Source organism: Fistularia commersonii, chromosome 17, assembly GCF_037954325.1.
Source record: "Fistularia commersonii isolate RoL2024-O1a breed Wild chromosome 17, RoL_Fcom_v1.0, whole genome shotgun sequence".
Classification (NCBI taxonomy): domain Eukaryota; kingdom Metazoa; phylum Chordata; class Actinopteri; order Syngnathiformes; family Fistulariidae; genus Fistularia; species Fistularia commersonii.
Genome location: NC_141300.1, coordinates 11,402,816 through 11,430,000, shown reverse-complemented (window position 1 = coordinate 11,430,000; position 27,185 = coordinate 11,402,816). Strand labels below are relative to the sequence as shown.

Genomic DNA, 27,185 nt, shown 5'->3' with positions numbered 1-27,185 from the left:
CTGTGAGATAACATCACGACCCCCCACCCGCCTCCGGCGAGGATCCGGGCCACACTTTGCCCTGATGCCTTTTTTGCGCCAATCTGACGAAAGATTTTCTTCAAAGCATCACGATTTGGCATTTATTACAGCGCTATTACAGCCATAGTTGATGTCGGCTCCCATGAAGATGCTGTTATTTCCATAGCAACCATGATGTTTTTAACATGTCAACCTAAGTAGCTGTGAGTCAACGTTTGTAGAGTTCCTTTCCCATGAAGATGCTGTCATTTCCATAGCGACAATGATGTTTTTGTCATGTTAACCACAGTAGCTACTACTAATATTTGGTAGATGACCATTCCCATGAAGGTGCTGTTATTTCCATAGCAACCGTGATGTAGTTACCATGTCAACCACAGTAGTCATTACTAAACTGAAGCAGATGTCCGTTCCCATGAAGATGCATTGTTGCCATGTCGGCCAAAGTAGCTGTTACCAACTTTGGTCGATGTCCGATCCCACAAAGATGCTCTTATTTCTATGGCAACTGTGATGTTGTTGCCATGTCAACAAAAGTAGCTCTTACATTGCTCGCAGAGGTTGTCGTCGCTTGTTATGATGCTGCCGTTACACGATTCCCCTGTTAGGTTGCTGTACAGGAAACATTAGCAACATTAGCATAGATGCTATGCTAACAGCCGTGTAAGGCAGTTATACAGTCGTTATAAAGCGGCTATTACACAAGCTGCCGCCGCCCAATCCGCATTCACAGAGCTTTTTGCCGCTGACATCTTTCCCCAGGCTCGCTATAGTATGTGTGTGTGTGTTTTCAAATTCAGGCTGGCTCTCGGGCCCGGCCGTTGTTGCGATGGAGTAGAAACGTTTCTATGTGGGCAAGTTGTGTTGAAAATCGGAAACGGTCGGCGTGACAACGGGATTTTTAATCAGGCAAGATGAAAACGGAGGGCTTGTCGTGGATATGGAGGATTCTACCCGCACTGGCGTTTGATTCCTCCCTGGTCACCTCGATATGATGTTTGAATAACAGGGTGAATGGTTGTCTCTATATAACGCGCAAGTGACAGAGTGAATTGGCATAAGTCTCTATGTGACGTGAATGAATGAATGTCTAGATGTAACTTGTGAATGAAAAAGTGATGCGAGTCAGAGGGTGAATGTTTGTATGTCTATTTGATGTTTGTATAACAGGGTCTCTATATGACATGTGAATGACAGGGTGAACGGTTGTATATCTAGATGTGATGTGTGAGTAGGAGGGTGAATAGTTGAGTTTAATATTTATTGTTCAAATGACAGGGTGAATGGTTATATGTGTCTATCCAGGGTGAACCCCGCCTCTCGACCAATCACAGCTGGAACAGGTGCAGATAAAGAATGAATGAATGAATGAATGAATGAATGAATGAATGAATGGCAAAACACAATTAATGGTTTCCTTGAAAACAGAAAGCTTCCTGGGGTCAGCAGACGGGGCCTCAGGAGGATACTGTCGTCGTAGTTGCTGTTGTTGTTGTTGTTGTTGTTGTTGTTGTTGTTTTCATGTTGAATGGAACCATTCATCCCTTCATTTCGCTCCAGTGAGCTCTGCTCCTTGACATCTGGTTTCTCAGGTGGGTTCAGGAAGGAATCCGTTGCCGCCCGTCTGGTTTGCTGGCAGCAATCTTGACCCACATACACACACACACACTTGGCAGGGGAGGAAACAGGCAGTTAACATGATGGATGATGGAAACAATGTCGGCACAATATTTATTGAAAGAATCGTCAATTCATTGGCTGTCATTGGCCGAGAGGCAACATATAGACATGCGTCCATTTGCCATCTCAGTCACTGGACAGTTCAGGATCTCCGTGAACCCCCTGCATGTGTGAGGAACCCGGGGAACCCTGAGGAACCCCACGCAGACACAGGGAGAACATGTAGCCTCCAAGCAGGAGGGAATCAAACCGACGACCTTCTCACCGCCACTAACCGCCATTTTGTGTCTATCCGCCAGACATGTGACGGCGTTGTTCCTCCCAGGGGGGTAGAGGGGGCGGTGCGGAAACACACCCAGGAGCCATTAATGGTGGAGGAGATCCACTTTACCGGCTGATCTGCGTCCACGTAGCTGTTTTTAATTTGGAAAATGAATTCATGCCATTGCGTAATGGGGCTCTGCGTCCCAGTTTGGGGAGGGGGGGGGGGGGGGGCTTTAGTGCGTCCTCCTCATCGCCACCATCAGCCCCAGATTATCCCTCTTTTAAAGAATTTATAGTCAGATTGAGATTAAAAGCAGGGCCGAGTGCCCCGGCAGAGCATGCATTTCTGGAAGGGAAGCACGACCCCTGGAGATGATGCCGCTGTCTGCCTGTCTGTCTGTCTGTCGGCCTGTCGGACCCCCACGTCCCGCCCCAGTTTCCAGGAATCGATGGGGTCCTGCCCCCGCCGACTGATCAATGCTTTCACAGAAGCCGGGAATTGAATGAACCGACCCTGCAGAGCAACGTCTCAACCTCCAGGGCCCAACACTCATAGTTGTATGTATAAATATGACCTGTGAGTGAATGGGTGAATGGTTATATTTCTCTATTTTTGTTAGCTTAGCACAACAAATGGAAGCCAATGGTAAGTGTTAGCCTATGGTAAATGTTGATCCAGCAGGGGACGGTGCCTCATCCATTGACAACGTCACAAATGACCCGACAACATTGATTATGTCATGATGATGTCACTCCACGGCGTCCTACAGCACGTCCCGCCGCTAAGCTAACAGGCCAATCTTTGTGCCAACGCAAAGGGAAGAGCACATGGAGGAAGATGGGGAGAAAAGTGAAATTGCGATTTGAGACTTGTTATAACAGCTTCATGACCTGTTTATTCACTCCTTTGAGTTGCCAGGGGAACATGGGGAAAAACAACGCCGCCGGACGGGGCGTCGGTGGGAAAGCGGAGCCGGAGACGGCGGCGGCAGCGATGGCGAAACGGAGGGAGGGGGGGAGCCGAACCACATTTGGAGGGACTGAGCTGGGTTGTCATGGCAACCCTGTCAGGGCTGAAAAAGAGGAGCGAGGGAGGGTGAGAAAAGAGGAAAAAAGAGGACGGGTCTAATTTGCTCCTCGACACAAATTACCGCCAAAGCAGGCTGTTGTTGCCAAACCGGACGAAAAGAGCCTTTCTGCTCTGAAAGGACGCCTTTATTTCTTCTTCTATGGTCTTGTTTTTCGTGGAAGGGGCTTTTATTTTCTTCTTCTGTCCACCAATCCCTCCCTCACTGCCACAAACGCTGTCCGTTTCAAGACTGGGGGGGTAGAGGGCTACCCTGCGGGGTCGGACCCTCCGCTACGCTAATCAACACCGCCACAGATCTGCACTATGTTAGCTTGCAGACGGAAATGGGAGGCTTCAGGCTAATTCATGCATCCATGCTAACGAATAGCGCCCATCTACTTCCATGTCCACTAGAGGGCGCTGTAGCGTTCGGGGGGCACTTCTAAAATCAGAAACGACAACAAACATGGTGCCGACGGGAGCTCAGCTTTCGAAACATCCAAATGTGTGACATTAGTCGATTCACTCGGGGCCGCCCCAAGCTCCTATTGGCCGCATTGGGTCACGTGACCCCCATAACATCAGCCCTTTCCATCATTGCGTTGACCCCCCCCAACCCAGACATCGGTTTTATCGTGTAATAACATCGTAAACCCTGGTTTTATGGTGCTATCATGTTATTACCGTGTAATAAATATGATTTGTGACCAGAGGGATGACAGAAGAGGACAAGAAGAAGGAAAAGTTGGATCATATTAATACCCATCATGGCCGGACTCCTGAAAGGTCACATTCTCACACATTTTATAATGTCAGCGTAACAGGAGGGATGGCGGGTGGAGAGAGGGAGGGAGGTTGTGTTCTTCCAAGCCTCTCCTGACACCTCGGCTGGCATTTAGAACACGTTAATCTTTGCTGTCCACAAACTGGCAGCGTCTCACCGACTTCCACAGCCTGCAGGCCGGAGCGGCAGGAGCGACGTGACGGCGGAAAAAAACTTGAAACGAAGCTAAGCTAAAATTGAAGTTAGAGACGCTTTAAATGGTGTGAAGGTCCACGGTTGGATTCCCGCAGGAGACCTTCTGCTGGAGACTCCATGTTCTCCACGTGTCAACAATGGATGGTTGTATTTCGCTTAAGACCCTCCAAAACCCCAGGTGCAGGATGGGCAGTACAGATGATGAATGAATGAGGTCACTACAAAATATCTTGGATAAAGACATGAACCCTTTAATGCTGCTGCGGAGCGCGTCCGGACCCACACACACACACACTCACACACACACAAGTGTCCATCAGACACACTGAGAGCCACATCTTGACTCTATCAAGGATGGTAGAGAGAGAGACGGAGCGAGTGTGTGTGAATTTGAGTGTGTGTGTGTGTTTGCGTGGTTGAGTGGTCGCCATGGCGATGTTCTTAAAGGGCACCCGCTCCTCCTCGTAGGTGTTTCCGAGCCGACGCTAAAACCGATCCTCCCACCGCGCCAAGCGTTTCCACGGCGACACCGGGCCCCGCATAGCAATGGGCTAACACCTGCTGGCTCCGCCCCCTTTCAGTCCAACCTGTAAAAAAAAAACGTGATGCTCACTCTCGCCCCCTGTTGGCATGGCAACGCACAATGTCATAGATCCACTGGCCCTTTTCTATCAAGCGGAACCGATGATCCAATTCAGAATCCAGGATCTTGCATTCTTTGCTTTCGTCATCACCGCCGCCGCCGATTACCATCGGTAAAGGCCAGCTTGTGTTCGCATCCTACGGCCCGTGCGTGCGTGTGTGCGCGTGCGTGTGTGTGTGTGCCTTCAAACACAACAAACTGTCTCCGTAGATGTTCGTCCTTGATATGGTCGTCGCCTGAGGACCGGGTCGGCCTGGTTTCTCGCCGCTCGCCTCCACCTTGCCTTCCTCCATTTGTCATGTCATCCAATCGCCCGGTTCAAAATCAAAACACGCTTTGTGAGCGGTCGTCGTTGGCGACGGCGGGGTTGGCAGTGCTTTGACTTGAGCTTCTTGTTGATGTGGTTGTAGGTTGTTGTCCAGGATGGCAGGGATGAAGGAGCAGCAGGTCACCGAAGAAAAGCCCCTGCTGCAGGAGCAGAGGCCCGACTCAGACGTGGTCAGTGATCCTGCTTTATTACCACTCTGTTATTATGTTATGACTGCTTTATTACTGTTCTGTTATTATGTTATTACTGCTTTATTACTGTTTAGTCACGTTATAACTGCTTTACCGCTATGTTACTGTTAACGGCCATACTATCCTGAACATGCCCGATCTTGTCTGATCTCAAAAGCTGAGCAGGGTCGGGCCTGGTCGGTACTTGAATGGGAGATCGCCCGGGAATACCGCGTGCCGTAAGCATTTTTTGGGCTGCGTGGCACAGGAGGTAGAGCAACTCTCTTTGGAACCAAATGTTCTTGGTTGGATTCCCTGCTCCTCCTTGTGTGTGGAAGTGTTGTTGAGCAAGACACTGAACCCCTAACTGCTCCCCTGACGCTGGTGGACGGTGACCAACTGCTCATCCATGATGGGTTAATTCCAGAGTACAAATTTCACCAAAGGGGATAAATTATTATTATTACTGATCTGTGATTATGTGATTACTTCTTTATTCCTACTCAGTCATTGTTATCACTGCTTTGGTACTGCTATGACAATGCTTTTTTACTGCATTCTTACTGCCTTATCACAATATTATTACTGCATTATTTCTGCTTTATTCCCATTTCATCGTCACATTCTTGCTACATTATAACTGCTTTATTACAGCGTTATTTCTGCTTATGATTGCATTCTTGCTGTGTTATTACTGCTTTATTACTATTTTATAACTCATTATCACAGCGTTATTACCTTGTGTTAAGGCTTTTTTTAATCGCTCTGCATGCATCTGCAATCCACCGCTACGAACCTCTCGGCGCTCCTCAGACGGTTTATAATTAGACTTGTTTCCCGGCAAAACCGAACCCTCCAATGATAAGGTGGAGACCAGGAGGACGGAGCTGCAGGTTTGGGGCTCCTAAGGTTCCAGGGGGTTCCTGTTGGTGGGGGTGTTGGAGGTGACCAGGGTGTGTTGACGCCGTGGTGCTTCTGGTGATTTTATTCTGTGATATTTGTAAATATATATTAAAAAATGACAGCGCGGCCTCTTATTTCCACCTCGGCTCCGAACGATCGGGACAAGCATTGATCGGCACCGACCGATGGGACGCTGATGTAGATAATCCAGGCCATGGAGCGCCTCATTGATCCGATATGACAAGGGTGCTCGGTGTTCTCACACACACATACACACACACACACACACACACACACTGTTCAGCTCAGGAACCTTGCATCAGCGCTGCTGACCTCTAGGGGTCGTCGCTGTGTAGTTACATGCTTATTACCTGTTTTTTTTTTCCCCTTATTCCTTATTCATCTTAATTCTGATGTCAGGATGTTTTTTTTTTTTTTCAACAATTTTATTTAGGACCATTATTTTGTTAATGCACGTCTGTTTTCGCTGAGTGTGAAATTCCCCACGTGACCTGAAGGCAGCACACCTATTGCGTGTCACACCTGTTGTGCCGACGTAACGGACCTGTGTGTGTGTGTGTTTGTCGTTTCACGTCGCCGCAGGATAAAGGAGACGAGGCGCCGCCCTGCCCCGCCAACTCCGCCCCCTGTAGCAACCCCCCTCCCCACAGCCGCCCCTCCCACCGCTGGCATGTCATCGCGCGGCACTGGCTCCGCCAGACCCGCCGTCGGACCAGCGGTGTCGTCCCGGTAACTACCAGAACCAACGGCGCCGTCGGTCGCCAGTAGAACCGGATATCTCTCACCATCACTAACCCCCACGCAGGGTTCGAGGTGGAACCCCGAACATTCTCAGGCGATGGGTGTCACAAGGCGACAGCAAATTTGGCAAAATTAGCATTTAGCATATTTGCTTTATTACTATGTAATAAGCGGGAAATTGGTGTAACGGCGGGAAATGATTGGATGTGCAAAAGATTGAGGAGGAAAAATTTATAAAAAAGGGGATAAAAAAAAGTTAAATCACAATCACAGGGACGCTCCTGGCGTTTATTACACGGGTATTAACAACGCTAATAGTAATTATAGTGTTATTACAGAAGAGAAAAAAACATAAGGGTAACGAACGAATAGAAGTGGACATCTCACACACATTCCCGGCTCAGTGTGCGTGTGTGTGTGTGTGTGTGTGTGTGTGTCTGTGTGTGTGTGTGTGTGTGTGTGTGTGTGTGTGTGGATAAGATGGAGAACAGTGCCGCCTGCTGGTCCGACCACTAACATCACTGAAGCCTCCGCAGCACACCTAGGGCTCCGAGGCTGCTGACAGGGGGCCCGATCGATTGGTTCTAGGGCGAGGGGCGGACAACAGATCAATAACCCTTTCATTCAAAGGTCAAATTGTTTTCAAACTTGATTCAATCCCCCTTTTTTTTTTAAAAAAAAAAAGCCCAAGATAATGAAATACCAATATCCCATCAGATCTGATCAATACTGATACATTTAGGTTGCAATGTCATGTCCCCCCCACCCAGCTCCCCCGTCAAGCAGCTTCAGCTCCTGTGCTGTGCGCGCGTGCGTGTGTGTGTGTGTGTGTGTGTGTGTGTGTGTGTTGGAATCTGTGTGTGTGTGTGTTTGTTTTCTCTCCTCAGGTTCCCCTTCGACGTAGCCATGTTCTCACTTTTTCGCCACCGGGAAAAATCAGTTAAACCAGAGACACTCAAACCGTAGTACTACTGGTGCTCGTACTACAAGTACTTGCAGAACTGTTGTTTATATATATTTATAAATACTTCATATGACCGATTGCAGCAAAATCTATCATCTGATTTGGAGCATATTTGAGCATATTTCTCTGTTTGGCCTTCATGCTTCATTGGTGTTTACCGATCTGCAATAATCAGTAGTCAATATGTTTCTCTATGAAATATCAGGTATTGATCAGCCCCCCCCGATCAGTTTTGATTTCTCTGGTTCAACCCCCCCACCTTCATTGTGTGTACAAAGTTGTAATAGAGCTGTTATAACAAGCCGGAGACACATTGTAAACGCTGAAGTTGTATGTTCCTGAAGGCATCGCAAGAACATTAAGTGATGCTACACTACACTGCGTGTCAGGCTAACCTAGCCTTAGCGGTCGGTTCCCCGCTAGCCATCCTGATGTTGGTGTGTCCCCCAGTTCCTCAGCCGTCCATGTCCCGCAAGCCGCAAGTTAGCTTAGCATAGCAGATGGCTCTCTGTGGCAAGCGTTAGCCTGCCTCCTTCACGATCCCGACTCCCGACGGAGGAAGGCTAACGCCCGTCAAACGCTAATCGTGCTAAGCTAACCAGCGGGAAAGGACAGTCATCCTCATCGACGTGTGGTGGTGGTGGAGAGAAGAGCAGGTTGAAGGTCATCCCATCGTACCTTCGCCGACAGATTCCTCACCTGTCTGTGTTGTGTGTGTCCCCCCCCCCCCCCGCCAGCCCTGGCACCGCGGGCGCCACGGTAACCAGAATAACCTTGGTTATTCGTCGGTTATTCACCAGGTGGAATCTGATCTTCTCGCTCTCTCTCGTTCTCCTGACTCCTTCACTCCATCCTTCATGGTTTCCCACATTTGACTTTACTTCAGCGGGCGGCGGCGACGGCGACCTCACCATGATTTGCCAAATGAATTATCACGAAATTCTCGCGCACGTCGCCGCCCAACTCCGAACTCTGTAGAGGAACATGTGGGAACATCTCCCTTGTGGTTTGGACCTTCAGCACACTGGACCGAGCTCCTCCGGCTTCCCTCTCATGCCGGAGCAGGAACTCGCCTCGTCATTGCCGACGGTTAATTAACGCCGCTGTCCCCTGTCTCTTGTCTCGGTGTCCACAGGAGAGCTGCGAGCTGATGCCGGCCGGCGAATGGAAGGTAAGACCGCCGCCTTCTGTGTAATAGTGTAATAACTGTAACAACAGTGTGATAACTGTGTTATTACAACAACAACGAAACGTTATTAGCCTCCGTTTGCTTCTGACACGGTAACAAGGTGGTGCTCAGATGATGAACTGGAGAAGAGCAAAACAAAAAACAATACATATATATATATATATAATATATAGAACAATATCCACATAGACAGACACACACACACACATATATATATATATGCACATTTTTTTTACACCGTAAACCCCGCCGTATGCCCCTAATCACAAAAGAGTCAGCCAATGAACAGAGTTTTCCATCACATTTCAAATCGATCTGCAAACAAGCCTCGGTGCACAAACGCACAAACAAACTCGCAGGCTTTCTGCATTGTAGCGTTGTAGCATTGTAGCGCAGTGGCAGTCGTGCTCACGATCCAGCACGTTTACAACATGTTCTAATGTTATAAATGCTCACCAAGCTAGCGCTCATTATGGCTCCCCAAAAGGTTAAAAGGGCTAATACTAGTGGGGTTAAGAAGAATTTCAGTCGCTCTGTAGAAGGAAATAATAGCTAAATGACCCGGCTAAGTCAACCATCTGAACAATCCTGACGAAAAAAGATGGCTAAAGACGGCTGATGGGGCTAAAGGGGCGACTATGTTGATGAAGCAAATCTCAAATCTGAGAAGAAGTAGAAAGGGGATTCTCAGCTTGGATTAAGGACAGACAGCTAGCTGGAGATAGCATTAGCATTAGCGAGGGTCTCATATGCGAGAAAGCTTTACTTCTGCTGATTTAGTAAAGAAAACGCCGAGTACAAGTACTGGCATGAAGAGAAAGAACACCAGAAACACGACAATAATTAAGGTTATCTTTAATTCCTCTCTGTATTTTTGCCACAGATAAACGTATGTAAAGTTTCAAAAGAGCACAGGATGTTTTTTGCGCTGCAGAGAGGATCCGTGGGGTTTACATCAATTGCAACGGGAAAAACATAAATTAGTGAGACATGAGTCAAAGAACAAATTTGATTCATAAGCCGAGGTTCTGATGTATGTTTAATAATAATACTGCATATGAACTGCACGTGTTTTAGTTCAGCGTCGGCCCGTCCGGTCCTGGGGGTGCAGCGTCAGCAGCGAGAGTTCATCTCCACCGGAGGAAAAAAAGGCAATGGGGGTGCAGGAAGGGGGTGGGGGGGTCATGGAGGTAGGGAGGGGGGTTAAGTTGAGTCAGCGGGTTGAACAGGAAAGAAGGGATCACGGATGGAGGGAGGAAAGAGGGTGCGGAGCGCCGCGGACAAAGGGCTCTGCCAGTACGTGCGCGTGTGCGTGCACGGTTGCCACAGCGACACCATCGCTGTGGTGTGAATGAGCATGTCTGTCTGCACCGCCACATATTTGTACAGCTATACATGTATCATACTATATCCGTGTTATATACATATATAGATAGATGTATTGATTAGTCGATGATATAGTTGAGTTTGAAGGGTGTTATAAAACTGTAATATACAAATCTGCATTTTTTTTTGTAGCGTTTTCATCACATTTTTACCAGATCACGCGTTCACACACACACACACACACACACCTTGCACCAGGGCACTTCGGCAGCGCCCACAAATCCACACACACCCCGTGTGAAGCGGCGGTGCTGATGAGAGAGGAGGACAAACGGACACCGCGGTCGACCAATCAGGTGCGAGGGGAGGCAGCGCTCTCCACCAATGGGATCCAGGAGGGGGCGGGCAGAGGGGGGGGGTTAAGAAGCGGCGTGGGAGTGGATCCCCGCCTGACAAAGACCCTGCAGCTCCACCCGAGCGCAGCCTCCACGCCAGGTCCAGGTCCCACAAAGCAAACACCTCTATCCCCTCCTCCTCCTCTTCCTCTTCCTCTTCTTCTTCCTCTCCACCTCCTTCGGGTTTTTTTTCTCCATCAGCCGCCAGGACACGCACGCCGGCGCCATGCCTGAGTGTTGGGATGGGGTGAGTGACATCCTCCATGCACCTGCTGAGATCAGAACATCTCCATCATGCACTTATCTGTTTTAAATCTCTATCGTGCACGCAGATGGTTTGAATGGCAGGTGGAGGTGGTGTGTGTGTGTGTGTGTGTGTGTGTGTGTGTGTGTGTGTGTGTGTGTGTGTGTGTGTGTGTGTGTGTGGAGGGGGGGCATTCGACCCACTGACACACATAGATGATGCGGAACGCTCTTGTGTGTGTGTTTGCGTGTGTGTGTGTGTGTGTGTGTTTTCGGTCTTGAGTTGAAAATAAAAATATTCCCCTAATCGATCATATAGGGACGCGGGTCATAAAGAGGTAATAACAGTGTAATAATCGATCGAATGCTAAGTATCGATCATGTGTTTGTTCGACTCTCGGGCATTTGAAGGTCGTCGGTGAGGGGGGGGCGTCAGTTGATAAACGATTAAATAAAACACAAACACACACACACACCGCTGCATCTGCATCCCAATGGAGGCTGTAAAAACACACCTGTGTGTAAACTGCGTGTGTGTGTGTGTATGATATTTCAACATTTATTTTTTTTCTTTTTGAATTCCAATATGATAATTGAATTTAATCATTCTTTTCATGCTGATACAAAAAGTGATAATGTTAAAAAGTACAAAAGGACCAATGGACAAGCTGTGTGTGTGTGTGTGTGTGTGTGTGTGTGTGTGTGTGTGTGTGTGTGTGTGTGTGTGTGTTTCTTCACAGTGGTTAAAATAGCCCATGAATAAGCGTGTTGACTGCAGCACCGGTCGATGACTGATGCACGTTGATGGGCTTGTGTGTGTATGTGCGTGTGCACGTGTGTGTGTGCGTGTATACGCGCGCATGCCTCCATTTTGAGTCCAACTCCGACAAAATGTGGGTCACGCGTCGACTCACAACGTGATATTTTGAAATCAGATAACAACCCACCCTCCCGCTATTCTCCTTAACTTGTGGGAACGAGGTAAGCTGAGCACGAGCGGTGCCATAGGAGGTCTATTGATGTCACTTCCTCCCTGCAGGGTGCAAGCGCGTTTGCGCGCACACACACACACATACACACACACACACACACACACACACACACACACCACTATGGATCTGGTCCAAAAACGGGCTGGAAATGTGTAAGCGGCTGCACATGTTCGCGCGTATGACTCACAGGTATGCGTGTAGATGTGCATGTGTGTGTTCATGCGCGTGCGTGTGTGTGATTCCCAGGAGCACGACGTGGAGACGCCTTATGGCATGTTGCACGTGGTGATTCGAGGCGCGCCAAAGGGAAACAAGCCGGCCATCCTCACCTACCATGACGTGGGGCTGAACCGTGAGTGTGTACACTTGTGTGTGTGTGTGTGTGTGTGGGTGCACGTGTGCGTGCATGCATAGGTGTGTGTGTGGTGACAGCATGGTGTTGCTGGACCGATGACAGATGATAATTAGGAAATAGCAGTAATTAGAACATCATCATCACTGCCATTGTGTGTGTGTGTGTGTGTGCGCGCGCCACAGCATCGATGATAAGTAGGTCAGAAAAACATCCCAATCCTGCGAAGGGGGGGGGGGTGTTGGGGGGCGGAGCCTGTGACACTGCGGCACTGCCTTTTTATGGGTGGGGGGGTCATGATGGGATGGCTGCGAAGATGGGATGACGACGTTCCGAGAAAAAGAAGAAGCAGGGTGAATCATCAAAATGAGTGTTTTGCGTCTTCCTATATGCTATTACTGTGTAATAAATATATGAATGTGTTATTGCTGTGTAATAAACCAGAAGGCGGCAAAAAAACACCACCTCCTCGCTCTGTCCCTGCAGCAGTTATTAGTATTCAGAGCAAGCACCTCCAACCCTCCCCATCCCATCCCATCCCGTCCCATTGCTCGACCGTAGCAGACAAAAGATGAAGGGGGGGCGGAAATAAATCGGTATTTGAAGCAACAGCGAATCAAGGTGAAGATGGAGGGAAGTGGCGGACAGGATCACAGAGGGGATGTAGGTCAGCAGGTTGGGGGTGGGGGGTGGGATTCATTCAAACATCACACACACACACACATACACACACACACACCGCTAGATGTCATTGTAATTGGCCCGTTTAATTAGGGCCGTTTAGTCAGAACCCCCTCGGGGTCTGAAAGTAGGTTGAGTTCAGAGCCGTCATCCATTATAGATGTTCCTCCAGCAAGCCTGGTGAGGAGGGGACCAGAAAAAAATGCAATTGTTATTTAATAACAAAATAGCAATGGTAATAACAATTTTTTTTTTTTTTTTTTTGGGGGGGGTGCAGACAAGCTGTGCTTCAACACCTTCTTCAACAATGAGGACATGCAGGAGATCACCAAGCACTTCGTGGTGTGTCACGTGGACGCACCGGGGCAGCAGATAGGGGCATCACAAATGCCCCAGGGGTAGGAGGCACACGATTATTACACCTTAATTACCAGTTGATCACCAGGATGGGTGGGTTTGATGAGTATTTCACAGCGGGACCAGAAGGAGATCATGAACCTCTTGCCCCTCTTGCAGATACCAGTACCCCACCATGGACCAGCTGGCTGGGATGCTGCCAACGGTGGTGCAACACTTTGGGTTGGTTTCTGTTTCACTACTTACACACTGCATGATGGAGGAGGGGATTTAAAGCGCGCGCACACACACACACACACACACATACACTCGGTGGTGGAAGACACGTAACCATGTTGTGTGGAACTTCTCACATCTCTGCAGATTCAAGAGCATCGTCGGGATCGGAGTCGGCGCCGGAGCTTACGTCCTGGCCAAGTTTGCCGTGAGTCCACACACACACACACAGACACACACAGACACACACAGACACACACAGACACACACACCTCGTGCCTTCTTCCGTTCATCCATCTGAAGATCTTCTCCTGTTTCCAGCTGATCTTCCCGGACCTGGTAGAGGGTCTGGTCCTGCTCAACATTGATCCCAACGGCAAAGGCTGGATCGACTGGGCTGCAACTAAGGTACCCGCTGTGTGTGTGTGTGTCTGTGTGTGTGCGCATATAGTCTACAATGAAAGTGTCGCCACTTCCACAGCTAACCCATGCATCAGCACACAATGCTGGGATTGTGTATCTGTCTGAGTTAAGGCTTCCCATCTATTGCCATGGCAACTAAACAAAAGAAAAATCCAACATCCCACCATTTCCCCTTTTCAAATGGAGAAAAGTGCAGTGTATAATGTGACGTATGTGTGTGTGTGTGTGTGTTCCAGCTGTCAGGACTGACCAGCGCGTTGCCAGATACCGTCCTGCCGCACCTTTTCAGTCAGGTAACAAAACAGCATGGAGGGATTAATCATCTAGTGTTTTTTTTTTGTAGTTTTTGTAACGTGTGTGTGCGTGTGTGTGTGTGTGTGTGTGTGTGTGTTTGTGGGTACGCATTCGTGCAGGAGGAGCTGATGAACAACACAGAGCTGGTCCAGAGCTACAGGCAACAGATCAACAACACCGTCAACCAGTTCAACCTGCAGCTCTTCTGGAACATGTATAACAGGTGGATGGACCAAAAAACACACACACACACACACACACACACACACACACATGCATGTCTATTGGATGGATTATGGACGAATGGATGAAAAGTAAGAAGAATCTGAATGTGTTGCTGTCATTTGGTCCCTTCAGCCGGAGGGACCTGGAGATGAACCGCAGCGGGAGCGTCCTGAACGCCAAAACCCTCAAGTGAGTTTAGTGACTGGATGAATGTATTCATTCTCTCATTCATGCATTATTTTTACTCGGGGTCGCAAGTTGAAAGAAAACATGAATCATTCTGATTATGGATAATTTTGTTTGACACGTTCATGCTCTTAAAGTGCTCACAGGGACAGTTTTTGATTTGGTTACCATGGCGATTGGTGATTCGGTCTGTTTCCGTAGGTGTCCAGTGATGCTAGTGGTCGGGGACAACGCTCCAGCAGAGGAGGGAGTGGTAAGTTCAACTTAAATTTAATTCAGTGTCATAGAATTTTATATCATTTGAACTTATTTTATTTTATTTCTGCATTTGCAAAATATCATCTTCTCATTTTTCTCATTTCCAGGGGGCAACAAGTGAATTCATCAAAAAAAATTTTTTGGTTAAATTTCACGAAGAATAAAATACAGAAATAAAAAACATGTATTGTCCTTGAAAGAAAACATTCAATTCACCATTCAGAAGCAGGCTGTGTGTGTGTGTGTGTGTGTGTGTGTGTTGTCATGAAAGCTGCAGGAAATAAGCATTTTCCAAGAGCCTTGGACAGATGTCTTGTTTCCGCCCCCCAAAAAAGCTACTTTTTTCCTCATAGTTACATGTAGCAGTTCACATCAGTATGTGTGTGTGTGATGGATTAGAGATTAAACAGCAGGGAACAAAATTTGTGTCTATTCCTGTATGTGTGTGCATGTCCGTGTTTGTGTCTGCATGCGTGCTCGCGCAGAAACAAACACACACACACACACTGTGGCTGCACGATGACTCATTGCTGCAGTGCTGCAGTATCTGGGTCACTCCAGTATCCAGTACGTTAGAATATCAACTTGTAGCTCTGGGTCATTTTTTGGCATTTGACCATTGTTATTTTCATCTTTATTTTATTTTATTTTATTTTATTTTATTTTATTTTATTTCATTTCATTTCATTTTATTTTATTTTATTTTATTTTATTTTATTTTATTTTATTTTATTTTATTTTATTTTATTTTTTCACTGTATTTTAATTTAAATCTGTTCAATTTCAATTAGAATTTTAATTCAATCTCCTCTGTGTTTGACTTGCGTTCTTGAAGGTGGAATGCAACTCCAAGCTGGACCCGACCAACACCACCTTCCTGAAGGTACCATAACCTGCTGTTATGCACACTGAACATAAACACACTTTTAATGAATAAGGGGTGAAATAATTATATACAGTAAAATAAACATACATCGAGGGAAAAGGTTGTGTTCCTGTGTAATAGGTCAAATGAGCTTCCAACAGTTGGTTCGTGACAGTGATTATATATACATAAATTAAAGTAAATAACCGATCACAGATTGGGTTATTAGCTGAATTTGTGTTTCTGTCTATGTGCGTCCATGTCTGTGTGTGTGTCGCCTCGCTGCCGACAGATGGCTGATTCCGGCGGACTCCCTCAGCTCACACAGGTAACACACCGAGACACACACGAACGCACAACATGCGCTGTGGCGGTGGGGGTGGAGGGGTTATACGTTTCCATGGAAACCTGTGATTTCTATTCTTTTGTGTTGTGCTGGTAGCCTCCGTTTTTAGCCTTCCGCGCAGAGGAAGTGGTGGGTGCTAACAAAGCAGAATAAGCTAAAAGGCTATTTCTTCCACTGTTGAACTCACAAAAAATAGAGGGTGTTATTACACATTATCATGTTATTACACAGTTACCACAGCCACCTTTGCAAACATGAGTTCTGCGTGGTTATGTGTCCCTGTAGCCCGGGAAGCTGACCGAGGCCTTCAAGTACTTCCTGCAGGGGATGGGCTACAGTAAGTTCCACCTCCGAGTACTGTGTGTATTTACATGTTTGTATTTTCTACCCAGCTTACAAATCCCTCCGTCTTCACTTGTACTTTTAAATCCATCAACTGGACTCTTTCTGGGTCAAATGCCGTACTGGTCGGTACAGTACTCAGTAGTAATACCATCAAAAGTACTCAGTCTGATATCCAGTACTGGTGTGTATTTATATTAATCCTGCCCTCTGTCTCCCCCCTACCCGCCCCCTCCCCACCCGTTCTCTCAGTCGCTTATGTGAAGGATCGGAGGTTGAGTGGAGGGCCAGGTACTTCACCTCTGACCTCTGACCTCTTGCTGCCCCCCCCCCCCCCCCCGCCAACCCGCCCCTCCTTATAATATAATTTTTTTTTTTTCCATGAGAGCGATGGCTAACTCCAGCGTTTCTCACCCGAGCCCCAAAGATCTTCATCTTTTTCATTCAAGGATAATTTTTCCATGACTGGAAAAATAACCCCCCCCCCCCCCGCCTGTCCTCGTCCTCCTCTTCATCCCGCCGCCATGGCATCTCCGGCGTTGCATGACCTCCTGCAGTTCAGCTTCGCCGTTCATGAGCTGCCTGCTATTAAAGCGAGGCGGGTACAAGTACCTCGGGTTTGTGCTTTGGCGGTGCTAACTACCGACGCCCAGGAGAAGCTTTCGCATCCGATCGCCGATTTGGTTTCCTGGGGAAATAAATACGGCCAACGCTAACTGTGCACGGCTGGCGAGTTGGTCAATCCCCAGCTCGTCCGGCAGCATGACTCCCTGCGTCCTCTAGACATCTGGCCAATCATTATCTGGCTAATAGGAGACCATTTGGGGAATGATAATTGGCTATTTACTTACTTAATTACTATTACTATGACAGAATTAATAGCTAATTATTGGGTCATTACTAACTAATTACAAGCTAATTATTGAACATTTAGTGTCTATCTATTGGCTGATTATTAGTTAGTACCAGCTAACTCTTGACTGAAGATTAGCTATTAACAGCTAAATATTTTGGCTAATTATTTCGAAGACATTGGTAATTAATGGCTCATTTCTAGCTAATTACTGGCTTAATATTAGTAGCTACTTATGGGCTGGTTATTGACTAATTACTGGCAAATCATTGGAATTACTGCCTAATTAATGCCTAATTGATGGGTATTTATGAGCTAATATGTGACAATTTACTGGCTAATTACTGGCTATAGATAGGCTATTTAGTGAATAATTACTAGTGAAATATTGACAAATATTCAGCTAACGCTATATGATGGCTTATTATTGGCTAATTATTGCCAAATTATCAGCTAATTAGTTGCTAATAGATGGCGTATTTATAGCCAATTTGTGGCTATTTACTAGCTAATTTGTGGCTAATTATTGGCTACATACAAGCTATTGAGAGGCAAATTACCATCTAAATGTTGGCTATATACAGTCTATTTTGTTTCTATTTACTAGCTGATTATTGGCTAATACTTTCTTATTGTTGACTAATTATTAGTGGGTAGTCAACGGCTAGTTACTGTCTTATTAGTGACTATTTAACTATCTAACGTGCTATTGAGTGTCTTTACCGGCTGATTATTAGCTAATTCTTTTTACAGTAATGTCTTGCTGATTATTTTGATGGAATGTCCACTTAGTGTTCCCCTCTCAAATGTCAATTATATATATATAATATATATATATATATATATATATATGGTATCATCATTTCCTGCTTTCCTTTGAAATGTAGCCTCTCGCTAATGTTTATTTTCCGCCATTTTTTTTCCCCCTCCTCCTACAAAACAAGCCACGGCGAGCATGTCCCCCTGCAGCCCCACCCCCCCCGATCACCCTCCCGTCACAGCCAGAAACAAATGTTTTAATTTTTCTCCTCCAGTGCCGTCGGCCAGCATGACCCGCCTGGCCCGCTCCCGGACGGCGTCCCTCACGAGCGCCGGCTCGGTGGACGGCTCTCGCTCCAGGGCCTGCACCCACTCCGACAGCGCCGAGGGCGTGGGCGCCGTGGCCCACACCATGGAGGTGTCCTGCTGAGGAGGTGGAAGAGAAAGAGAGAGAGATGGGGTTTTGCAAATCTCTGTCTTTAACACACACACTCACACACACACACACACATACACACACACTGTATATTGCTGTTACCTCCACACACTCACTCTTATAAATGACATGGTGTTGCCTGTGTTTGCTAAGTGTCTCCTCATTGGTTGAGCCCCTTTTAAAATAGCAAAATAGTAACCCCCCCACACACACACACACACTTACATGCCTTCCACCCCCCCCACCCTCCCACCCCAAGAATATAACCACCCATATAGCAATAATGACGGAGGAGCAGCTGATGAATTTTGGTTAATATTTGAAAGCCTGCCAAACCCCCTTTAGGTTTTATTTCAAGGAAACCCCCGCAGTAGGTGTATGTGCATATGTGTGTGTGTGTGTGTGTGTGTGTGTGTGTGCGCGTGTGTGTCAGTATTGTGCGTCCAGCAGTCGGCAGCCGAGGTCCGACCCCCTCACAGTCCAGGAGCTCATAGTTAGAAGTTCAGTAGGGTCATAGAAGTTCAATTAAAGCTGCATTATGTAGGATTTTAATGAAAAAAAGATGAATAAAAAAAATACTTGCAACATTTCCTGCAGGATGAAGCGCCATCAGGCAACCCTAGCATTCTCTGCTGGCAGGGTGGAGGGTGGGGTGATTTTAAAACAGATGTTTTTCCATTGTATATTTTTAAAAGAAGAAGGTAAAATGAATGATCATTTCAAGAAAATAGATAAAAAAAATAAAAATTGAAAAATCAATTAAAAAAAAACACCCAAGGCAAAATGTGATGAAATTTTTTTCAATACGTGGGAATAATATTTTTTTCTATAAAACATAAAATATGTCAGTAATATCACTGTTATTGCTACATAATTCAGATAAAAATTCTTGCCTTTTTATTTCTTTTGTATATGTCTTTTTGCACGGGGATGGAGGCCGGAGATGTTGGAGATGCTGCTCTTCAACAACGAATTATCTGGCTGGTGCCTCAAAACAGCAAGAAATGTTGCAAGTAAATGGATATATTATCTTAACAAAAGTGTACATTTCCAAAGTAGGTTCTTTGAGGCACCTTCTGAGGATCCTTGTCTCCAGCAGGGACCAGGCGTAGAATAGTTGTAGTGTCTAGACCTCTGGTGAGGATCTCCTGTCGGACCATAGGTCCCATGACAGTAGGATAGAACGAGTACTTTAGTGCATGCATGCTAGGATAGTAGTTGTTCATAGTACTTTACAGTAGTACTTTACATGTGACAGTAGGTTATAGTCAGGGCTGGAAGGAGGTCTCCCTCCTAAGCTAATTACAGTGCAATTACAGTGTAATTACTGTGGCTACTGACGCCGGACCACCTTGTTCGCAATGTTAATTTGTGTGTGTGCATGTGTGTGTGTGTTGGGGTGGGGTGGGGGTCTCCTGAGTTCACTTCAACAGTCACTTTATCTTAAACCCCACCCCACCCCGTCAACCAAAGGGGCGGAGCTTCCAGAAACCTGCTGCGGCGTGCGTTCTCCGTGGGCGACCTGTAAGAGGCGGGGCTTTTTTGGAGCCATTTGGGCGCCAAGCTCAGAATGTAGGGCAACCCCCAGCCGACCCCCCCGAATCCCCGACCCCCTCTAAACAATCACAAGGTGCCCCGGCTCTCACAGGTGAACCCCGTCGCACCCTCAAGGGCTATCAGCTGAAGTCAGTTCCGCGTTTGACCACTAGGGGGCCCCCATGAGCTGGAGTCTGGGGAGAGGGGGTCTGCTTGATTCACTTTCAACCCCTTTTGGCTTTTCTAGTTTTTTTAATCAATCATATAAATGAAATTTAATCGAAAGCTGTGAATGAGTGAGTGAAAATTCTTTTTTTTTTTCCTTTTTTTTTTTTTTATATTTCAAAATTAAAGTATTGAAATTTCAAGGGGGCGGGGGGTGAGAGAATCACATCCAGTCGGGGGATCCGAATAAATAAATTAAAAGTATTATTTTTTAAATTTTGCATGAAATTGAGCCTTCACCAGGAAGAAGAGGGAGTGATTTAGCCCGTTCATGGAGCCTCACTGTGGTGGGGGGGGTTTCCATCACGGAGGTGGGTGAATTTTCCTCCCGTTGAAGTGCAGTACGGTGCGGTCAACCCTCCGTCGCCTCTTCCTCACCTTCCTCCGAACATCTCACACTGCGTAGCTCCACCGAGATCCTCCCCGTCTGTTCTATAGAGCAGTAGCCGAGTGCTAACGCTAACGCTCCTCTGGAGTTGGGTTCGACCCCCCCACCCCGGCCCTCTCCGCCCCGTCTTTCTGCTCGTGTTCCGATTGGGTTCCTACTGAGCAATAAGCCGTTCACCTCCCCAAACGGACTCTTACCCGCTCGGTTGCCATTCAGACGTGGATGTAAAGTTTAAATTATTATATATCTATATATATATATATATATATATACATATATGCATATATATGTGTATATATAAATATATATATGAATGCATATGCAAAACGTCTCTGTCCATGTATTGACCCAGTAACACGTGTAATAAAGACGTAATGACGGAGTCGGGTTTCTGTTTTCATGAACGAGTGAACGGTTGCATGTCTTTGTGATGAGTGCATGAGAAGGTGAATGGTTGAGTTTCCTATATGAGGCATAAATGAGAGGGTGAATGGTCGTATGCGTCCCTGCGATCCTGGAGATCATTTCCGTGTTTCTACAATTCAAAAATTGCCTTTCTTAAAATGTTGAAATGTTTTAAAATCAACCTCTGCTGTTTTGCTGTGACAGACTAGGGAGGAATGATGTGTGAAACCTTTATTTCATTTTTAATTCACATTGATAGCATGGAATACTTCAGAGAAGGATCAGCATGAAGCGCTGGGCTAACATTTGCTGAGCTAACAAAGAGGATGTCAAAACCTGGTTTGACAAAATCGCCAACAATGAGATGGACCTCCATCTTATCGTCGTACTACTGGATCGATTTGATCATTATAATCCAATCATCTGAACAGAACCTTATAGGAAATCATGTGACCTTCAGCGTATACGTGAAGCATCTGATCCACGGGACTGTAGTTCAGCGAGTAAATGTTCGGCTGCATCTTCTGGATGAAAATGCCCAAGTTGAACCTCTCGGCGCCCGTGGTCGTGTCCAAGGAGTAGAAGATCTCCTCCGTGTCCTTGTCCACGTAACGGGTGGCGTAGAGGACGCTGCACATCATAAAAGTGTTGGTCACGGCCTCCTTGTAGATGGAGGTGGACCAGGTCCGGCCCAGGACTGGCGGGTCACCATCCTCCACCTTGGACAACATGAGGTTGCCCAAGTTCTGGGAGGTGGTGTAGGTCACCCAGACCCCGGACTCATCCGTCGCCAGGTCCAGGTCGGTGAAGGCGAAGCACTCGTCCAGACGGCAGAAGTTCCCCTTCGAGTTGATCCTGAAGAAAACCGGGCGCAAACCAGAATTCTCCGTGAGATCTCAGAGGCCCGGAAGTAAAAGTAGACGTACCGAGGTTTCACTTTTGGAAAAAAATATGTGAAATGCGCAAGCTAATGCTGATTATTATCAAACGTTAAATAAGTCTCTACGTGGATGATGCTGTGTGTGTTACCTCAGTATCTCTGAGAAATGTTTAGAAAAAAATTACATTTCCATTTTAATTGCATTCACTAAATGTATTAAATTCTATTTTAGGTAGTAATACTGCGGACTGAAATACCATGCACCACCCGAATTGGAAACGAGTAGAAGGTATCTCGCGAAAGCATCGTAGTCAAAATAAAATCACCCTCTATGCCGACGATGTTGTACTAATGCATACATACCCTGTACATTTTATATGTTTTCTTTCTATAAACACCATCATATTGCTCTCAAATGTTGTCATTGTTACACAGGTATGTAATCCAGGCCCCGCGATTGGAGCACCTCTTACCCAATGACAGCTAGGATAGGCTACCAGAGAGCAAGGTAAGCAGTATGGATAACGATAAAATGAATAGAACCCCCAAAGATGAAAACATCCATGGTCCGAGGGCAGTCGCGGGGGCCGACCTGGTTCCTTTGGGCAGCTCCACTGTGGACACCGTCTTTGCCGTCATGTTGAAGCGACACACGGCGTCGCTGTTGTAACAGTTGTAGTACAAGGCGTTCCCGTAGAGGACGGCGTTGGGCCCCTGGATGGTGTTGGTCGTCGGGTTGGAGGGGTGGATCTGGATGTTTCCTTTCAATTCAATCATCATTTTTGTTAAGTAAGTGCCTTTTTTTTTTCACTCGGTCGGCGCTGAAGCTCGGTTCCTCACCGGGAACGCTGACGCCGACGATCAGGGAACTCAGGCTGGAGTACATGCGGACGTAGTGAGCGTATCTGTTGCTGGAGGTCAGCATCACCCTCCAGTACCAGCTCTCCTGCCCCGGTTGGGGTTTAGGGTCGCGACCCCATGACCCGAACTTGTAGCTGCCAGGGTACTCGCCGGCCGTGTAGACCCTCGGCCCCGTGACGTTCACGAACTCACCATGCGGACAGGCTGCTGGGGAGATACTCGAGGTTCTCTACTTCAGCCTTCTCGTTGGAGAAGCCCTTTATCTACAAAGGGTCTTCTGCGCATTTTCCAATGCTTTCGGCGTTTAATGCTAATGGACTGATCTGTAGATGGATGTAATCTATACCGTGGGGGAGCTCGGTGGGCTCTGGGGGCGCCGGCGGTCTGCTCCTGCACTGCTCCAGGTCCCTCTTGAGGCGCTGGTTGTCCTCTTGCCTCTTCACCACCTGCATGACGTCAAAGATCTCCAGCTCCTCCATGCTGGCTTTGAGCTGCTGCAGCTGAAATGGACAAACGCTCGCTGCCGTCACGACCTCACCAACAACACCTCAAGACGGTGAGACTCGTGTTCACCTTTCAGGCCCATTTCAGAAAACAGGCTTTTGATAGCTGAAGTTGCTTCTTGGACGTCACCCCAAAATCACATTGAAAACAAGCATTAACATAAACCCTAATATTTGTGACTTGCTACAATGTGTATGCTATTTTATGATTTGTATAATAGATGATGTGATTTATTACATTTTATATGATATATGATAGATAAGACATCGTATTTCATCATGCAACATATGAAATATAATACAATATGATATGAAATTGAATTTGGTATGATATATTATGATACGAATAAAAAATATATATGCTATGATTGTATGTAATATATGATAATATATGATATGACACTATAAGTTAGTGACATGATATGATATGAAACATGTAATATGACATATAATATGACGTCATATGTGATGCAGCCAATCACGTGTCGCACCTCGCCGCATTTCCGGACTCACCTGCGCGCTGGTGCTTCCGGCGAGGCTCTGGCGCCTCCTGGCGGTGGCGTTCAGCTTGTGGACGAGTTGCTGGATCTCTGCGAGCTCGTTGAGGACCACCTGTAGGCTGACGGCCGCGTACACGTCCCCGTCGTCCTCCCGCCGCAGCACATCCACGTCGCGCTGCAGCTGCGGCAGCCGCATCTCCAGCCCCAGCAGGAGGCCGTCCAGCTCCAGCACCTGCCCGGAAGTGGAGCCGTTCAACCCGGAAATGGGGGCCGTTCAACACGGAAGTGTAGCTGTTCAGCCCCGGAAGTGGGGCCGTTCAACCCGAAAGTGGAGCATTTCAGCCCGGAAGTGGGGCCGTTCAACCCGGAAGTGGAGACAGTCAGCGCGCGTCACGTGACCTTACCGTCTGCGGCGTGATGACGCCGTTACACCTGGCGGCGCCGTCTTCCACCGCTGTCAGCTTACTGCTAGGAAACGCGCCTTGCGCGTTGGTGAGCGCGCACACGCAGTCCGCCCCCGCGGTGACCTGCGGGACATGAACACGCACGACTGAACAACACCTGCAAGGCAACAGTCAGGGGAAATTACCCCTAGACTCACTGCTCAGTAAAGTAATGTAATTGACTAGTAATTACTAAACTATTGCGAATCAGAAAAAAAAACGTAATTATGTTCAGGAATTATTTGGAATAAATTGATTTCCAAATATTTCAAACTCATTGATTTCATGTCATGTATCCATTTATTAATTCATAGCCAATATTCAGGATCAATTTCTTTCAAGTCATTTAATTTTAAATTGATTTCTGACAAATTGACTGATATTTTGTTCCAATATGTAATTTTTCAGTCGATCTTCTGATCAGTTGTAACTTGTATTAGTTTGTCAGTTATCCGTTTAGTAATCTACAGCAGTGGAGGACTCAGTGCAGATGGGGTAATTTTCCCAGACTAACACCTGACAGGAGGCAAAAATCCTCTCATGATGAGTAAGACTTTAAATTAGGAAAAAAAAATATTAAAAGGTTGAAAATTGCCACGGAGATGCTGGATATTTGGCTACAATTTGACTTATGTGTTAACTGTTTACCAGCTGACTCTGAATCCATTTATCTATTCATAACCGACATTGAGGGGTTACGTTTTTTAAACTTTAATTTTTTTTCCAAGTCAACACATTTTGAGTAGATTTTTATCGAACCAACAGAGCATAAATCTTAATTAGTAGTTTTCAAGCCATCCTCTTTTCAGTTATAACTTGTTACAGTTCATGAATTACTAGTTTATTTCGATTTTAGCTGTGGAGGAGGTATCGTACACTTGGGTTAATTTTCCCAGACTGTTGCCTTGAAGGAGTCAGAACGCAAGCGAAAACAAGCAACAAATGAGTTGGGTGAATGTGTGTGTGCGTGTGTGTATATGTGCGAGTGTGTGTGTGTGTGTAAAACACACCTGCCCAGCGCTGTTCGAAATCTAACCGAATTGTGAATACGCCTGTAACGACATAGTAATAAAGGCTTGAGAGACCTGCAAGTTGGGGTGGAGCAGAGGAAGCAGCAGGATGATGCTCAGCAGCGGCGGCAGCTCCATGGCGAGATCGGAGAATGAAGACGCGTCCAGCTGTCTGTTCAAAATGAGGCGTGAGTTTGGCCCCAACCCCCTTTCACCCCCATGCCGGAAAACAACTTTTATCACAACACTTCCTCCTTGTTGAAATTGCAGCAAAGTGGGAACTTCCCACCCCTGGCCCAGAAAGACGTGTGAGATGATGATGTCCCGGCACATTTCACGATTTCACGTGACAACGGAAGGAGGTTGGCGTGCGTAAGATGACAACTTGGTTTTCTGTTGTAATAACTCGGTTATTACAACAACAACAACTGGAACGAGTGGCAGTTTTAAATTAATTCAATTGAAGGCTCATAAAACAGACTCACTGCGAGAAGGTTGGATTCCCGCAGGAGGCCTTCCTCTGTGGAGACCCTGCGTGGGGTTCCTCAGGGTTCTCCGGGTTCCTCCCAAAGTCCACATGCAGGAGGTTCATTGGAGACACTACATTGTCCAGATGAGAGAATGAAAGGGTGAATGTTGTTGAATGAGAGGGTGAATGGATTCATGTCTCTATATGAAGTGTAAATAAAGGGGTGAATGGCTGCATGTCTCTATATGATGTTTGAATAAAAGGGTGAATTGTTATATGTCTCTATAGGTTGTGTGGATGTAAGGGTGGATGGTTTACTCACATATATGAATGACAGGGTGAATCCTCCTCTTGACCAATTACAGCTGGGATAGCATCCAGCCTCCCCGCAACCCTGACTTCAGAATAGGCATGATGTGTACCTGAATGAATGAATGAATTAATGCTCAGTTATCTGCTGTTTGCTGAGAGCTTATTTAGTAACAAACAGTTTATTACAGTTGTTTCCGGTCTGAAGGCGTCAAAGCAATATCGGGGCGTTTCCTCTCTATGTGTTGGGTAACCCCCCCCCCCCCCCCCCCCACACACACACACACACACACATACACACACAAAACATGCACACACAGCTGTCAGGTTCCTGCGTTTTGGGAAATCTGAGTGACCAAAATGTCCCAAAAGGATGAACCAAGTGGTCAGACATGCAGATGGTTGGTTTCAGTGGTGTCTGCAGTTATTATAGGATGGAGGACAGCTTCTGGTGAGGTTGTCGGGGATGGGGGTACCGATGCAGAAAGCCATAGTTTATGGAGAAGTTCTGGGTTGGAGTGAGCCAAGATTGGGGAACACAAAGAGGAAATGGGGCATCTGGTTGGTCGGCCGATGTTCTGCTGCCTCTCGTCTTTGCTGGTAGAACCTCCTCTGAGGAACCCGCAGGTCGGGTGGAGAAATCCAACAATACCAGGTTTCCAAGTCAACTTAAGCAAGGAATCACACCAAACATGATCCTAATATGACATGCCAATGACAGGGTGAATGGTTGAATGTCTACATAATGTGTTAATAAGTGACTTAATAGTTGCATGTGAATGATATTTGCCATTACATTCTGTACGAGTGAAAGGGCTCCATGTCTACATGACGTCTTAATGACTGAGCGAATAGTTGCAGACCCTTATATGATGTGAATGACAGGGTGAATGTTGTTTTATCGCTACATTGCGTGCAAATGAGCGGGTGAATGGCTGTATGTCTATGCGATGCATAAGTGACAGGGTGAACAGTTGCACGTCTACAATTGAATGAGAGGGTGAATTTTTTTCGGTTAGGGTTGATGCATGGGTGACAAGATAGAGGGTGAGTGAAAGGGTAAATGTCTTTCTATGAGAGGATGAATGGTTGCAAGCCTCAATATGAGAGGGTGAATTCTTTTGTCTTTACATGT

The 27,185-nt window shown here is 46.7% G+C and overlaps 2 protein-coding genes across 12 annotated transcripts in view; one reads left to right on the top strand and one right to left on the bottom strand.

The window, feature by feature from the left end:
* Nucleotides 1–21,052, top strand: part of ndrg4 (NDRG family member 4) — a 23,608-nt gene extending 2,556 nt beyond the window's left edge. For 2 of the 9 annotated variants that reach the window (XM_086162945.1, XM_086162944.1), the window contains 17 exons: nucleotides 5,067–5,154; nucleotides 6,661–6,807; nucleotides 8,919–8,954; nucleotides 12,175–12,280; nucleotides 13,239–13,359; nucleotides 13,478–13,540; nucleotides 13,682–13,742; nucleotides 13,856–13,942; nucleotides 14,194–14,250; nucleotides 14,371–14,474; nucleotides 14,609–14,665; nucleotides 14,864–14,915; nucleotides 15,756–15,803; nucleotides 16,078–16,113; nucleotides 16,417–16,468; nucleotides 16,726–16,764; nucleotides 18,361–21,052. In XM_086162945.1, the coding sequence (XP_086019071.1) occupies nucleotides 5,080–5,154; nucleotides 6,661–6,807; nucleotides 8,919–8,954; nucleotides 12,175–12,280; nucleotides 13,239–13,359; nucleotides 13,478–13,540; nucleotides 13,682–13,742; nucleotides 13,856–13,942; nucleotides 14,194–14,250; nucleotides 14,371–14,474; nucleotides 14,609–14,665; nucleotides 14,864–14,915; nucleotides 15,756–15,803; nucleotides 16,078–16,113; nucleotides 16,417–16,468; nucleotides 16,726–16,764; nucleotides 18,361–18,515 (1,296 nt within the window). In that variant the 5' untranslated portion in view covers nucleotides 5,067–5,079 and the 3' untranslated portion in view covers nucleotides 18,516–21,052. Of the gene's footprint in view, nucleotides 1–5,066; nucleotides 5,155–6,660; nucleotides 6,808–8,918; nucleotides 8,955–10,751; nucleotides 10,941–12,174; nucleotides 12,281–13,238; nucleotides 13,360–13,477; nucleotides 13,541–13,681; nucleotides 13,743–13,855; nucleotides 13,943–14,193; nucleotides 14,251–14,370; nucleotides 14,475–14,608; nucleotides 14,666–14,863; nucleotides 14,916–15,755; nucleotides 15,804–16,077; nucleotides 16,114–16,416; nucleotides 16,469–16,725; nucleotides 16,765–18,360 lie in introns of those variants that run through there. The other 7 variants (XM_086162937.1, XM_086162938.1, XM_086162939.1 and 4 more) reach the window with 5 other exon arrangements.
* Nucleotides 21,053–21,291: 239 nt separating this feature from the next.
* LOC147225141 (olfactomedin-4-like) lies at nucleotides 21,292–26,190 on the bottom strand. 3 transcript variants are annotated; one of them, XM_086162934.1, is made up of 9 exons: nucleotides 26,064–26,190; nucleotides 25,758–25,872; nucleotides 25,348–25,444; nucleotides 24,224–24,346; nucleotides 23,833–24,051; nucleotides 23,163–23,316; nucleotides 22,796–23,023; nucleotides 22,548–22,716; nucleotides 21,292–21,930 (listed from the first exon to the last, which is right to left on the bottom strand). In XM_086162934.1, the coding sequence occupies exons 2-9, from the start codon at nucleotides 25,862–25,864 to the stop codon at nucleotides 21,495–21,497; spliced, it is 1,533 nt and encodes a 510-aa protein (XP_086019060.1). In that variant the 5' UTR covers nucleotides 25,865–25,872; nucleotides 26,064–26,190; the 3' UTR covers nucleotides 21,292–21,494. The 3 variants fall into 3 exon arrangements, with proteins under 3 accessions (XP_086019060.1, XP_086019061.1, XP_086019062.1); XM_086162935.1 differs by having other exon boundaries at nucleotides 22,796–23,020; nucleotides 26,064–26,189; XM_086162936.1 differs by lacking the exons at nucleotides 25,758–25,872; nucleotides 26,064–26,190 and having other exon boundaries at nucleotides 25,348–25,462.
* Between the last annotated feature and the right edge of the window lie 995 nt (nucleotides 26,191–27,185).